Source organism: Suricata suricatta, chromosome 13 (assembly GCF_006229205.1).
Source record: "Suricata suricatta isolate VVHF042 chromosome 13, meerkat_22Aug2017_6uvM2_HiC, whole genome shotgun sequence".
NCBI classification, from domain to species: domain Eukaryota; kingdom Metazoa; phylum Chordata; class Mammalia; order Carnivora; family Herpestidae; genus Suricata; species Suricata suricatta.
The window spans coordinates 16,136,696-16,151,878 of NC_043712.1; the positions used below are offsets into that span (position 1 = coordinate 16,136,696).

General features: G+C 41.1%; 1 protein-coding gene across 1 annotated transcript; it reads right to left on the bottom strand.

The window, feature by feature from the left end:
- Nucleotides 1-1,881: 1,881 nt before the first annotated feature.
- Nucleotides 1,882-14,187, bottom strand: TLR4 (toll like receptor 4). The gene is made up of 3 exons (XM_029921213.1): nt 13,711-14,187; nt 8,691-8,857; nt 1,882-5,475 (listed from the first exon to the last, which is right to left on the bottom strand). Exons 1-3 carry the CDS (start codon nt 13,801-13,803, stop codon nt 3,234-3,236), a joined length of 2,502 nt encoding a protein of 833 aa, XP_029777073.1. The 5' UTR covers nt 13,804-14,187; the 3' UTR covers nt 1,882-3,233.
- Between the last annotated feature and the right edge of the window lie 996 nt (nt 14,188-15,183).

The following is a 15,183-nucleotide window of genomic DNA, read 5'->3' on the forward strand; positions in this document are numbered from 1 at the left end:
TGTAAGACCCTCTGAAGACCTGCTGGTGATTTCTAGAAAAGTGATAAAGTCCAGAAGGAGGCTGGGGTTCTGACAGTCCTGTGGGTAGAGGCTAAGTCAGATAGGAACTGACTTATTACAGTACAGTCTTCCTGTGGTCCCACAGTTTAGGAAGACAGCAATGGCTAAAATGTTGTTTTTGAGAAGAACACTCAGTATTTCTCTCTGTTCACCCCCTATAAAGTCCCAGAGGATCACTCTCCATAAAACTAGTATCCTTTATATGTGCAATTATTTTTAATACTTACAACAGTTTACAGAGTAATATTCTATCCTCAATTTGTATTTGAGTTAGCTAGATTCTCATAAATGTGAAGCACAAAACATACATGGTACATGGTGAATCTGAGTTTGGGCTTTCTCCAGAAACTATGCTACCAAAAACGCCAGCAGGGGCAAGGTGGGGAGGGTTCTCCAGAGTTTTAATGGGAAAACATGCTAAAATTTACTCTGAGTGTCTTCCGTTCCCCTTTTCATTCTTTGTCTAGGTTTTCTGGTTCTAATCATTAAGCTTATTGCCCATTTGAATCTCCCTCAGATCCTTTATGGATAGAAATGTGTTATAAATAAACCATTTGATATATAATATGTACGTGCATATGTATTTGCCTAAACATTCATGGTTTCAGTGAAAAACCCTTGACTAGTGTCAACCACACAGAGAACTAAAGGGGTTTCACTTCTTGTTTTACCACCTTTAAGCGTGAAGCAGTGGAGTGTAGTGGAAAGTGAGCTGCCCTGAGGCACCCGGAGGCCCAAGTCCAGGCCCTGTTGTTCATTTATACTGTGGCCTATTGACAACAAATTCACTTCTCTGAACTTCAGTTTTCATTCAGTAAAATGAGGAATCTAATTCTTAACCTGCGACCTCACCTCAATAATAAGAAATTCATATGTGGTCATAATTGTGTGACTGTGTTCCAAGTTGTAGGGTATTACACAAATTTGAGGCATTCCAATTACTATTACTTTGTCTCTATACCATTCTTCATGTCTATTTAATCCAGAGGATGTCAATTGCTGCAAAGAATCTGCCCTCAGCCTCACTTTCCTTTTTCCTCCTTTCATGTTTCCATCTTATCATATCTTTCCTTTCTTGTCTACCTCACCTGCCATTTTCAGAATTCCCATCTGGGAGAGGGGGCAGATGGGAAGAAGGCCAGCGTCAGCCTTATATACAAGAAACACTCCAGCTGCATTTTGATTTTCCCCTTGGGGTCTTGTATGTTTGCTTGAACTAACACGCATGTGCAGTATAGCCTGGACACACACACACAAACACACACCCTCAAACGTACTCAGACTCTAATGTGGACTTTGTATGTAAGCAATCACATAGAAATGCAAGAGTAGAGAACCTATCTCAGACAGCTGGAGGGGCACCTGAAATGGCTTAGTCGGTTAAGTTTCTGACTCTTAATATCGGCTCAGCTCATGATCTCACAGTTCGCGAGATGGAGACCCACATCAGACTCTGTACTGACAGCATGGAACCTGCTTGGGATTCTCACTCTGATCCTCCCCTGCTTGTTCTCTGTCTCAAAATAAATAAATAAGCATTAAAAACAATAATAAAAATAACAAAAAGCAGTTACAGACATCCACATCAAATGCATATTCCCCTTGCAATATAATCACACTGTTCCATGCAGACACAATCACACAGACACACACACACTCTTGCATCCACACAGACACGGACAGTAATACTTAGAGCCATGTGTACAAATACATAGATCCAGTCTCCACTTTCACAACCACTTAAGACCTATAACCACACGCAGGTGTGTGTGACAACTCCCATGATGGTCCAACCAAAATGCACTCTGAAACAGTCACAAGCACGTGGTTGGGTGTGGCCATGTTTTCAGTTTTGACACAAATATTTTCTGAGTGTCTTCACTGTTCTCCCCTTCAATGTACAATTCTTGGGAAGATAGGTGTGTACTCTTCTAAGAATTCCCCTCAATATGACCCACTTTACCCTTGGTGACGTTATTTTCTCAAACATAACATCTCTTCTTTCCGAAATGTGGTCACGGCGTGATACCCAACAGGAAACAGCAGTGTACATTCCCCATCTTAACTATTTCAAAATCGCTGAAGAAGTCAGTGTGCTCTCAGACCATACTCATCTGCTGTGGAAGAGACTGTTGCAGCTTTTGTTGTGTGGTCACTCCAACTGTATCAGCCAGATGTTTGTAGGACCATCAAAAAATGACCTCCTGGAGTCATCCCATTTCTTAGCCTACCCTTAGCCTGAATTGCTCATTATGAAACCAGGAATTTGGATATGTCCTTCTCTCTTACAAAAAGTGCCCCTATAAACCAAATCATTTTAATTCTTCCTTCGTGACAGTCATAAGTTAGTAGGTAATAACTTTAGAGTGACATCAACTGACAGAGTGATGGAGTGTATTTTACATATTTGCTTGAATGATACTGCTTAAATATGGAAATTTCTAGCATGGCTTTAAAAGCCTTATTTATGGTAAGAGTTTATAGAGAAGACATGAAAAATGATAACTAGATTTATAAAAACAAAAATATATCAGGCACATATAGTTAGTATATAGAACATGCGAAAGAAAGACAAGGATGTTTTTGGATACGTGTTCATCAGATTTCCTTTGGAATTACTTATAGACTTTAGACTATGCAAGGAAACAGACTTAAATGGGAGGGGAGATGGTCTGAATTAGGAGCCTTCTGAGTTGTTAAGTGGAATTTAAATTGCATTCAATAGAAAACGGAAAAGTGAGTGAAGACCTAGTTCAGTTAGCATTAAGATGGCTAAAACGTAAAACATTGAGGTAGTTTCCATTCAGAAGACTCAGGTGAAGAACTATACCTTTTTCTGATTTCACCAGGGCCCAGTCTCTCTTAGTTCTAATTCAGTTTGATAGGGTAAGAGTTGAGTTGACTTTCCCTGCCATGGTCTCCTTAGCTGATTTGGTTGAAACATCCACCTTGAGGTTCTGTAATTTAGCACAGTATTTATTCCCCCTGCACTGCCAGCCCCATGAGGTCAGCAGTCCCGTGTACCTCAGGCACCACTGAACTGTCTGCCCTTAGCACAACGCCAGGTATGTGGCACCATTTAATACTCGTTAACTGGACAAAAGTACGGGATCCAGCTGGACAAGAAGCACTGCAGGAACTCTTCCTCCTCAGGCAGAGGTTACTCTTTCATGCTAGCTGCTTTCTGCATCTGCCGTTTCTTCTGGACTCCATGGTTTACCATCCAGCAAGGCTTTCCTGAGTCGTCTCCAGAAGATGTGTCGCCCCAGGACGCTGTCCTCCCACTCCAGGTAGGTGTTCCTGTTGAGGAGCCGATACAGCTCCACCTGCTGCCGCAGCAGGGATTTCTCCAACTTCTGCAGGACGATGAAGATGATGCCAGCATGGCTGCTCAGAAACTGCCAGGTCTGGGCAATCTCATACTCAAAGATGCACCATCGACTCTGGATAAAGTGCTGGGACACCACGACGATAACCTTCCGGCTTTTATGGAAACCTTCCTGGATGATGTTGGCGGCGATGGCCACACCAGGAATAAAGTCTCTATAGTGAAGGCAGAGCTGAAAAGGGGGCACCCCCTCCTCCAAGTTCTTTACCAATTCATTCCTCACCCAGTCTTCATCCTGGCTTGAGTAGATAACGAAGGCATCATAGGTGCTTTCACCTCTGCTATACTTTTTGCAGCCAGCAAGAAGCATCAGGTGAAAGTAGAACTTATACACCAGAACCGCCACCAGAGAAACCAAGAGTACAGTGAGGACCGACACAGTAAGGATGGTCTTGCTCACCTGACAGGTAGCATTCCTAAAATTCAGTATGGGCATCCCCTGCATGTCTAAAGGTTTTGCACACACCATCAGTTCAACTTCCACCAAGAGCTGCCTCTGGTCCTTGACCCACTGCAGGAAACTCTGGTGTTCGCAATCACAAGCAAAGTCATTCCAAGTAAGATTTAAGGAAGATAGATTACTTGGAAAATGCTGTAGTTCTTGCTCCTTAGAGGCCACAATACGATTATAACTGCAATCTAGAGTCTGGAGGGAGTGAAGAGGTTCATAAGAAAGTGTATCCAATGACAAGAGGTTGTTGTGACTCATATTTAGCAACTGAAGTTTCGGGAGGGAGTTAAATGCCACCTGGGACACCTGTTCCAGCTGACAATCAGAGAGGTCTAGAACGACCAAGTTGGTCAGGTCCACGAAAATGTTTGGAAGGAAGTTGTTCTGGAAAGAATTGCCAGCCATTTTCAAGACTTGGAGGCTGCCTAAGCCGTTGAAGATGCCATGGAAGGCAACTCGGGTGTGAGTATAAGAAATATCAAGGTAACGGAGGTTTTTGAGGGACAGGAATACCGAAAAATCACTGACCTGTTTCAAATTAGAATGCTGGAAATCTAGATATTCTAACTGTTCTAAGCCCAAGAAGTTTGAACTCATGGTAATAATATCGTTGAAGCTCAGATCTAAATGCTTCAGTCTGGTTGTTCCCAAATCGGCCTGAGAACAGCAACTCTTGAAACTAAAGCCATTTTTGCTGAGATCTAGAAACTCAAGGCCTTCCAACTTCACCTCAGTAAAAGTGCTCACACCTTTGTTGGCAGAGAAAACAAGCTCCTTCAGAGAGTCGAGCTGCCACATGGGAAATTGTTCAAATTCACAGTTAACCAATTCTAACCGTTGCCATCTGAGATTATTAGAGAGGTGTTTTAGCCTGTGTAAATCCAGATGCACCAGAGAAGTTGTAGAAACGTTTGCCAAACAATTAAATAAGTCAGAAGCACCCTCCGAGAATTCATCAAAGTATGCTATCCGGATTTTTTCTATGATCAAATTGCACAGTCCCTCCAGGATAGATTTGTCAAATCTTTCCAAATTCCTTTCATTTTTAAATTCTCCCAGAACCAACTGATGGATCTGTAAACCTGCCAGACCTTGAATGCAAGCTTTCATTACATCTGCACTATTAAAATTACTTCTCAAAGTCAGTTCTCGGAGCTTAATTTCTTTAAAGGCACCTGGTTGGATAAAGTGTAAAGGGTTTAGGGACAAGTCTAAAGAAAGTTTGAGTAGAGGCATTTGACGTAGAACCTGTAAGTCTTTATGATAAATATTTTGGATCTTGTTATTGGAGAGATCTACGTATTCCAGGTTGGGCATGTTAGAAAAATATTCAGGTAATTTGAAGGAATGGATAAGATTGTGAGCCACATTAAGCTCCTTCAGAGTTTTGAGATGTCCAATGGGGAAGTCCTCTAGAGATGCTATGTTTGTCTCCACAGCCACGAGCGTCTGTAAACTCGACAGTCCAGAAAAAGCTCCCGGGAATAACCTCTGGATAGGATTTCCTGTCAATATCAAGATGGAGAGGTGGTTTAGGCCCTGATATGCATCATCTTCAATGATCTGAATTTCACACCTATAGGGAAAAGAGATACAGATTATATAGTATTACTGCTGAGTCAAAACTAAAAATGGGGTAACCACCCCAGTCATCTAGCTCTTCACACAGATGTGAAATGCCGTATCAGATATGCCATAGACAAAGACATGACGCAGGATAGATCACGACATGACCAAGTAAGAAACCCCACAGATGTAGAATTATCACACCAGACACAACAACAAACTCTTTTATCACACTGGGCACCCATGCTAAGCAGAGGCAGCACATCCATCAGAAAGAAGTCAGTTCAAGATCAACAATGGGGGCACATGAAGACTGTATGGCTGATAGAGTATGTAAGTGCCTTGGATTAACTTTCGCTGTTTCCTGCCACATGTAATTGTGATTGTCCATCAGATTGGCGCAAATGATACAGATAGCTGTTAGTCGTTAGGCATGCTAAATAACCAGTCAATGTCAATTTTAAAGATATAAAAAATTATACATTCGTGTTACAGATACCCTCAATGTCTATGCAGAACTCTCCGTGTATGATAGCTAGATATTTGAAAGTTGCAGTTATCACAGGTAAATGTTAGTAATAGGTGATGGGAGTGAGTTGCATGGGAGAAAAGGAAAGTGTACTATGAAACCTTATATCAGAGGAATGGACCTAGACAAGGGGGACCAAAGCAGACTTCTCTGAGAGCACTTAAGTTGAAATCTGAAAGATGAGTAAGGATTACCAGGAAAAGGAAGTGACTCTGAGGTAAGCAACAGCCATGATACATGGAGGAACCATGAGAAACTGCTTCTGTGTCTGGAGTGCAGAGAGGGAAGTAGCAGAGTGTGAGACGAGCTTGTGGAGAAAGGAGGCTTCAAAACTGGATAAAGGATTTTGAATTTTGTCCCAAGAGGAATGGACCATACTATATACAATGTTCATAGATACGTCCTAGAGATAAGGTATTTATCCAGCCAATTAATGAAACACCTGCCTGCCCTACAAGTGGATGACAGTTAAGGTTTGCAAGTGAGTTACTTCCTAATCCAACCTGAATTACATTTACAGTTTCTCCACTTGTCCTATCCCTTCCATGTGGGTCATGGGTAATAAAAGCATTTTGGCCCAAGCTTTTGTTATTGATTGGTAACTCAATAGAAGGTAGTAGATGGTATAGAAAGAACACTGGAAAGGGGGACAAGACATCTCGGTTCTGGTGTCTCTGTTGTCCTTTCTCTCATATCTTGGAAACTTCCTCTCTGGACCTCAGTTATCACCTTTCTAAATGAGGCAGCTAAACTTGATTATTCCTCAAGTTGCTTTCAGTTATAGAATGTTGTAACCCATAAACTTATGTATACTGCTCTGTGCATCAGGCACAACTGGAGAGGTCTTGCTGTTTCTTTGTCTCATCAAAGGGGACTCATCACTCTAGAGAAACAGAAAATTAAGATGAAGAGAACAGTTAACTTGGAAGCAGGAGATGTGACTATGAATCTCCACTGCCAGAAAGTTCTACAAAATGTAGAGAGTGAGTGTAGATAAATTACTTACACTCTCTGCACCTCAGTTTCTTCATCCAAAAAAAGAAAAATAGATCAATATGTTTCCATAAGAATAATAGGGTCTATTAGAAAGCATTCTAGAGGAGTAGTTGAATCACTACATGTGAACATTGTGAATGAATATGAGATGTGAAAGGATATCTACAATACTAGGTTTGTTCTTGCCCTAAACCAAAATCAAGAGAGAGAGCTGGCCTTTCTTGAGGCACATAGTTAAGGTCTCTGAGAAAAGTTTGTTAAGTGTTCCTTACAAAACACATGGTCTGATGAAAAACTACTTCTTGCTTTAAAAAGGGGGAGGGATGATCTGTTTATCTTAATGACAGTTCCTGAAAAAGTCTTACTCAGAAAACTGAAATTCAGAAACTAACAAAGTGCTATAATAATGACATGCTTATCCTTATAAAGTCTACTTTATAAGGTTTTTAATATGTATACCTGTTAACATCCATGACCAAATATAGTCCTGTGTGGTAGGTTTCATTATTTCTATTTCACAGGTAAGAATACTGAGACTCAGGGAGGTCAAGTGACATGCCTCAAGCCACATGGCTGTAAGTGTTGGAGGAAGATCTGGCTCAAGTCTCCTGAGCCCCACAGAGCTCTCTGCTCAACCCCACTGTCTTTAAAAATGCTCCATTCCCCCTTTGTTATACTCTTTCAGTGTCCAAATTAGAGTATAAAACATCAGATGCCTTCTCTTCTTTCTATAGAAAGATCTGCTCTATAGAAGATTTTCATGCTATGGCCTTAGAATTTATTAAAGATTTCTATATAAAAAGTCATATTTAAAATGCTTTTGCATTTTCCACAAACTCTTATAGAGTATGATTCATTATTTAGTACATTTTAAAGTAAGGCCTTAATGATGAAAATAATGTTAGTATTCAATTCTCTCCCCAAAATAATGATAATAATTTCACCTGTCCTAATAAATGTTAAATTTCCCTGCATCAGAAAAGAGAAATCTTACTCACTGTTCTTTCTCATAGCAGATCTTTTTCTTTGATCTTGTCATCATTCTTCTTGGGTTACTTGTATCTTCCTATTTCTTTATTTCTATCTCACTTTCAATATTCTAGGTATTCTTTGAATCCCACTCAGTTCATGAAATCTGTCTTGATTACCCACCACAAAGAAGGCTTCTCTTCTGAATAGCACAGCATTTTGCTTCTAGTTTGCACATAGCTCATCACTTACCTGTGTGTACTACCATCCTTATCTCAGGTTCAAATCCAAAAGCAGAATCAAGTAACATTTATGGAATGCCTACTATGTGACTTGTACCATGCTAAGGATTTTAATATGTTACTTCTTTCAAGTGTGTATGCTCTCTTTAGTAGCTGGAGTTGTATAGAATATACCAATAAACCTTTTTGTTTCCTAGTAGACTGTATACTATATACCAAGTAGTAATCAATAAATACCTGCTGGTGAAAGAGTTTGAGTCAATTTTCTCCTCTGTCTTAAAATCAAAACATAGAACTGTCCTTAGAAACTGTCTTGTCCAGCTGCTCATTTCACAGATGAAGAAACTGAGACCCGGAGAAAGGAAAGGGCATGCCCAAAGTTATACAGCAAGTAAGATACCTGTTGAATGACTAAGTGAATAAAGAGGAGATTCCTGACATAAGAATGAAATGATAGATCGGTGCAGTAGGTAAAAGCTCAGTCATTACCTGGATAAATCCAGCACCTGCAGTTCTGGGAAGTTGGAGAAGCTATGGCTGCCTAAATGACCCAGGGGGTTAAAGCTCAGGTCCAGGTTCTTGGCTGATGCGGGGATGTTGTCGGGGATTTTGTCAAGATTCAGCTCCATGCATTGGTAAGTAATGGTAGGAACCACCTGCAATGATCACCCATTAGATACAGTGTCTTAAAACATGCACCTCAGCGGACTGATAGACTGCCCTCTTCACTCCCTTCCACCTCCAGTACAGGCACTGGGACCATCCAACCTCTTTTCACCCATCCATCTATCTATCCATCCATTCACTCATTTGTTCATTTATCCACTCACGTTATAAAATCTCTTACTCCAGATTTGGAAGGGGAGAGCACCTATTACATTCCGTTTTCTAACGTTTACGATCCCAATGGCAGCATTTAGGGAGAAGCAGTGGAATCAAGTGGTGAAAGGCTAAAGCTCTGGAGTCCAGAAGCTCTGAGTTTCACCCCAGTTCTTCTGTGTGATTTGGGGCAAAACCTTTTCTTCCCCCAAATACCCCACAATTGTATACAGCCTCAGGGAGACTACTGGTTAAGGGTGTCTGGACTTCACAGTCATAACTCAATTTTTGCCAATTGCATTCTCTCCTTCGGCTCATTGACCTGTGAGCAGGTAACACAGAAATGGGGAAAAATCCTTCAGATGCATAGACTCCTGTGGTGGAACCTAGTAAATAAGGCCAAGTACTTAATGCTCCCTTGGTTCATGTGCTTGTTTCTACCGTGCTTTCTCCAACTCTTCGTAGTCCTTGTTCTTTCACTTCCCATTTAATTTCTTTTTTTTTTTAATATTTTATTGTCAAATTGTTTTCCATACAACACCCAGTGCTCTTCCCCTCAAGTGCCCTCCACCATCACCACCACCTCTCTTCCCCCCTCCCCCCTCCTCCCCACCCATTTAATTTCTGAATTCTCTGATTTCTTCCACAAAATTTCTTGCTTAAGCCAGCTAATTTCAGTTTTCTGTTTAAAACCAATAATCTGTTAAAAGGATTAAATGAAAGAAAGTATTTAAAGAGATTATCCCAAAGCCTGTTACAGTGTAAATGATCAATATATGTTAACATTTCTTATTATTAGTTATTATTAATCCCCTACCATATGTGGGCATATTTCTTATATGTTATCTACTTTAATCTTCAAATAAGCCTTTTAAAGAAGTCAGAATGGTGGAGTAATCTGCATAAAGTCTTTCAGGACACGTGTGCAGCATTTCACTTTACTGATTGACATGCCATTTCTTGTAGGAGCCTCCCGGACCACACTGTCTCATAGAGGATGGTACCAGGCATCCTTCCCTTATGCGCTGTCATCTGCCTTCACAGGGTGGATCACCGTCTAACATTACCTTGTCTATGTGATTGTTAATGTGTCTTGTTCATTTCCCTCACTAATTCATAAACTTTGATATTCTTGCTCTCTGCTATATCTCCAGCACTCAGAATTGTGCCTGGCAAATGGTGAATGCTCACTAAGTATTTATTGAGTAAATGAATGAATACCTGATAGAATGAAGATTTGCTTAAATGCAAAGCATAGGCATTTTCTCTAAGTGCTATGGACAGTACAAAGACCAATGTGAAAGGGCTCCTCCAGACTTCAGTGAGCTTATAATGTAGAGGAAGAGCTGATATACGAACACAGCTCACTCCTACTGAAAAGGACCTTAAACCATGCCTGGAAAAAAAATTTTTTCCCTAACATTTCCAAAATATTTCCTTTGGCTCACAAATGGTAGAGACCAATTCTGGATCCAGGGATTATGGATGGTCTCTGAGAAAGTGAAGAATTCAAGGTGAATCTCCAAGGATGAGTAAGACTTGGATATGTGGAAAGACAAAGAGGGAGAGAATTAATGTAAGCAAGGAGAGGATGAAAACTAATTCAGAGCAGCTGGTCCGTAGTAGGAGAAGTGAATCCTGATCCAGTGGAGAAGCCAGAGCCCTGTGGTAGTACTTTTAACCATCTAGAATATATAAGTTGAGCAACTTCTACGGGCTAGGGGCTGGGTGTTCTCTAAGCATTAACAGTAGCCATTTCTTGCTATTCAGGTGTCTGGTTTAAGCTTAAATGGGGAGGCATCAGCTTCAAAGAGGGCTAAACAAACAACACCAGCCACGTGACTCAACAGGGCCAGGTCTCTCTCCCCCATGGAGCCTTCTCCCCCGCCCCCGCCTCTACCTCCTCCCTTTAAGTCCTGCTCTTATGTTTTAAATTCACTAGTAAGAAGGGAGCCAGGGAAACCCTAGGCCCCCATCCTGAACCCTAGTAAAACAGAAGCCCAAGTGCTTGAGTATTTTTTCTCTCTACCCTCAATATTTCTGCATGGCCCTACATGTGCTGTATAATTTCCAGGTCTTATAAGTAATAAAATTTTAGTTTTGCAGTTTCCAGATGGTTATTGCTGAAGGGTACCTTACAATCACAAAGAACCACAAGGGCCGGTCCAACCACAATATTGGCTATTAATAGACTGAGACCAGCACAAAATGCTGGGATATAGTGATAAATAAAATCAGCAATGATATTGTTCCCTTATAAATTTTATTTTATGTTATTTTATTTTATTTTATTTTATTTTGAGAGACAGAGAGAGACAGCATGAGCAGGGGAGGGTCAGAGAGAGAGGGAGACACAGAATCTGAAATATGCTCCAGGCTCTGAGCTAGCTGTCAGCACAGACCCAGACGTGGGGCTCAAACTCACAAACTGTGAGATCATGATGCTTAACTGATTGAGCCACCCAGGCGCCCCTAGGTTTTATTTTAAAAAGAAAGACAAACAGTGAACAAATACACAAAAAGTAAATAATGATGTGCTATAAAAATAATAAAGCATTATAGAGATTAGAGGCAAATATGAGACGTAGGGAGTTCTACATTAGGTGATCAAGGAATATGTCCAGGAGGAAGTGACATTTTAGCAGAAATATGAACGAAGTGAGGGATAAAATCAAGATGATAAATAAAACTGCACTTTCCAGCATGGTAGCCACTAGCCACACATGGCTATTGAGCATGAAAAACTCAGTCTAAACTGAGAGGTATATTAAATGTAAAATACATATAAATCTCAAACACTTTGTGCCAAAGAAAGAATATGAAATATTTTGTTAATAGTTTAGTGTATATTACATTTTCAGATAATATTTTGAATACACTGGGTTAAATAAAAATATTAAAATTAGATTTATCAATTTTTATTTTTTCAAAGTGGTGATCTGAAAACTTAAAGCTACATTTTAAATTTAGTTAGCTAAAATTTGCTTAAGTACAACTTTGGCTAAATTTAGTTGGTTATATTTATTCTTCAAACTTAAGGGGTGCCTGGGTGGCTCAGTTGGTTAAGCCTCTGACTTCGGCTCAGGTCAGATCTCACGTTTGTGGGTTCGAACCCCGTGTAGGGCTCTGTGCTGACAGCTAGCTCAGAGCCTGGAGCCTGCTTCCAGTTCTGTGTCTCCTTCTCTCTGCCCCTCCCCCTCTCATGCTCTGTCTGTCTCTGTATCAAAAATAAATAAAAACATAAAAAAAATTAAAAAAAAACTTAAATAAGATTGTATGCCCCACATGATATTGCCTTTGGGCAGCACTGATCTAGGAGCAAAGCATTCTAGCTAGAGGAAGCTAGTGCAAAGGCCCTGGGGTAGCAAACTGTCCTAATAGCACTCAAAAGTTATCACAATTTTTTAAGAGGGCAATTTGTTAGAACGGAGCCTCAGGCAAAACAACAAATAAACAACAAGCAAAAATGTGCAGAGTTAATTAGAATGGAAAGGGGACTAGAAGGAGGAGACAAGTTACTACCCAAGAGTCAAGGCCAGGAAAACTGAGGACCTGCCTTAAGGTGGCACTTAGGGGATGGGTAGGGTTGGACGGGTTTTGGAAACTGAGAATATGGGGTACGGGGAAAGGGAAGGTGTGATTTTATCTAGCAGTGACTTTGGTTGGAGGATCCCCATTAACCGAACAGGAGGGACACAGAGACAAGGAATGGGGCTCTGGTCAGGGAATTGGAGGAAGGGAAGACTTTGAGGCGACAAAGTTGTCTTTGTTACGCATTAAAGTATGGTATTTCCCCCATGCCCTCAATATCAGCACACCCCTAATTATGCATTTCTTGAGTGTCTGACCCTGTCACACATTAAATCCCACATTCTCTTGGTTATTGGGTTCTATCCTGGACTTCCAAAGCACCTGTGAAAGTCCATGCGGTGGTGGTGGGGGCGGAGGGGAGGAATGAGATTATGCAAAGGTCCAGGTCCGTTGGTTTTTCACAAAGAAAGAAAACATAGCCTTAGCTATCATTTATCATTTTACATGGTTCTCTCTTCCCCCACCCATTGTCTCTTTGTCTCTCTTCTTCCATCTTTTCCTCTATTTCTCTCTCTCCCCTTTTCTTTTCCAATCTCATTTCTTTTCATCCTTTGGAGCTAGGGCTAGATCCAGAAGTCTGAAATCCACTAGAAAGCTCTCCCTATTAAGAGACAACACACACACACACACACACACACACACACACACACACACACAGGCCTTCCTGAGATTCAAAGGGGCAGAGTGAGTGCTTGATACAGAGTACAGACCACTAGCAGAAGGAAATGACAGGAAGCAGACTTCTAGTAGCTCTCGATTGAAGCAGTTATTATTATAATGCTTTTATAGATGTGAAAATTAGCTTCAGAGAGGTTTAATAGCTTCTTCAAGATCACACAGCCCAGAAGTCAAAGAACAGTGATTTTAAGCAGATCTATCTGACCTAAAGCCCCTATTAGCACTTAAAGTGCTAATAACCAAGGTAACCATGGATTGTTTTGTTCTTGTGCCTTCTCAAGTCCTTAAGGTAATCTGACTCCTTTTTGCAAATGAAACTCAGCAACTAGCAGGGGACCCACAGTGGGAAGTTCTGGGCAGAGAGCAGTGTTTCAGAAGCAAGGCAGATCTCACAGGAGAGGAGCTGACACTAACCACGTACCTCCACACAAGGCTCCCAGCTCTCGGGTCTCAGGCAGGAGAGGAAGGCCATGGCTGGGATCAGAGTCCCAGCCAGGCGGGTAGGAGCCATCATTCTGGCATTTTCTGTGTCCACAAATGGCTCGGTGAAACATGACACACTGTATCCGCCTGCTGGGGTGGCCTCCGGGGCACTGCCGCCTTCTCTCTGCTGCTCAGTGCCCCAGGACAATGACTGTATTCAAAGCAATGCTGCGTACAGGAGCAAGAGGAAGTGAGAATGGCAACCTTAGCATTCTGGGCTTTTGTTTCTCTAATATTTATGTCGGCTCGTCACAGGAGGGGAAGTCAGAAGAAAATGTCTGCAGATCAGTGGTCCAAGTAACAGCAAGAGGAAGCTGAATTTGATCCTGGGAAGTCATCTGACTTCCTGGTTAATGAGCTTAGGAAAGTGATCAAACTGGTCAAGCAGCCTGATGGCAATCCAGGACGTGGCTTTCTAGTTTCTTTTTAGTAGAGGAAACTCACTGTGTGTATTCATTTCCTAAGGTTACCATGACAGATTACCACACACTGGCAGGGGCGGGATTCGGAGGGAGGGGAGGTGGAGGGCAGATGTTTATTTCCTCATGAAGTTCTGGAGCCTGGAAGTCTGAGATCAAGGCGTCTTTTCAGGCTCCCTCTTTGGCTTACAGGTGGCTGCTTTCACTTGGTCTTCCCTGTGTGTGTGTCTGTCCTAATTTCTCCTTCTTAAAAGGACACCAGTCGTTTTGGATTACAGATTAGTTGTCTGTATGACTTCATTTTATCTTAATTACCTGTTTAAAGCTTCAGTCTCAAAACACAGTCACGTTCTGAGGGACTGGAGGACTTCAACATGGATTTTGAGGAGAATACAATTCAGCCCATAGTAATGTCCACTCTTGTGAAATCTTGGGAAGAAACTCATGTTTGTGAAACTGATTGAAAACACGGCTCCAGTGAACCACCATTTGAAGAGTTGAATATACTGAAATTCAAATTGAGCCTGGGTGACTTATGGATGACCACACAGCAGTTGTCAGTCACTTTATACCACTGATCCTTAACTTCTGGTCTGCAAAATGGGACAGTAGCTTTAATCGGAAAGGCAGTTTGAATCTATGAAATTCATAAAGGTCAAGCCATGTGACAGTAGTCTGATGATGCAAGCCACTAAGCCTTAGTTTTCCAGTCTTTGAAATGGAGATAATCACATTTGTCTTACATGATCAACTTTAGTTAATTTACATAAAATGTTTAGTACATGCTTCATCAGTATATTCCATAAATTCATAGCTATTATGATCATTAAAAATATAAGTAAAATGGGGATAATAATAAATACCTCAAAGTATTGCCATGAGGTTAAATAAGAGAGCATTTGTTAAACTCCTAGAGCTGTATCTGGGATGTAGCAAGTCTAAGGCAAGCTTCTGTTGAATAAGAACATAGGTAATAATGGGGATATTGCTAG

Excerpts from the sequence above, each read along its gene's own strand:
- TLR4 (XM_029921213.1), bottom strand. The coding sequence starts at position 13,803 with ATGATGGCTCCTACCCGCCTGGCTGGGACTCTGATCCCAGCCATGGCC. Across the intron at positions 8,858-13,710 it reads GCTGGGAGCCTTGTGTGGAG|GTGGTTCCTACCATTACTTA; the intron begins GTACGTGGTTAG and ends TGATCATTGCAG. Across the intron at positions 5,476-8,690 it reads CAGGTGCTGGATTTATCCAG|GTGTGAAATTCAGATCATTG; the intron begins GTAATGACTGAG and ends TTTTCCCTATAG.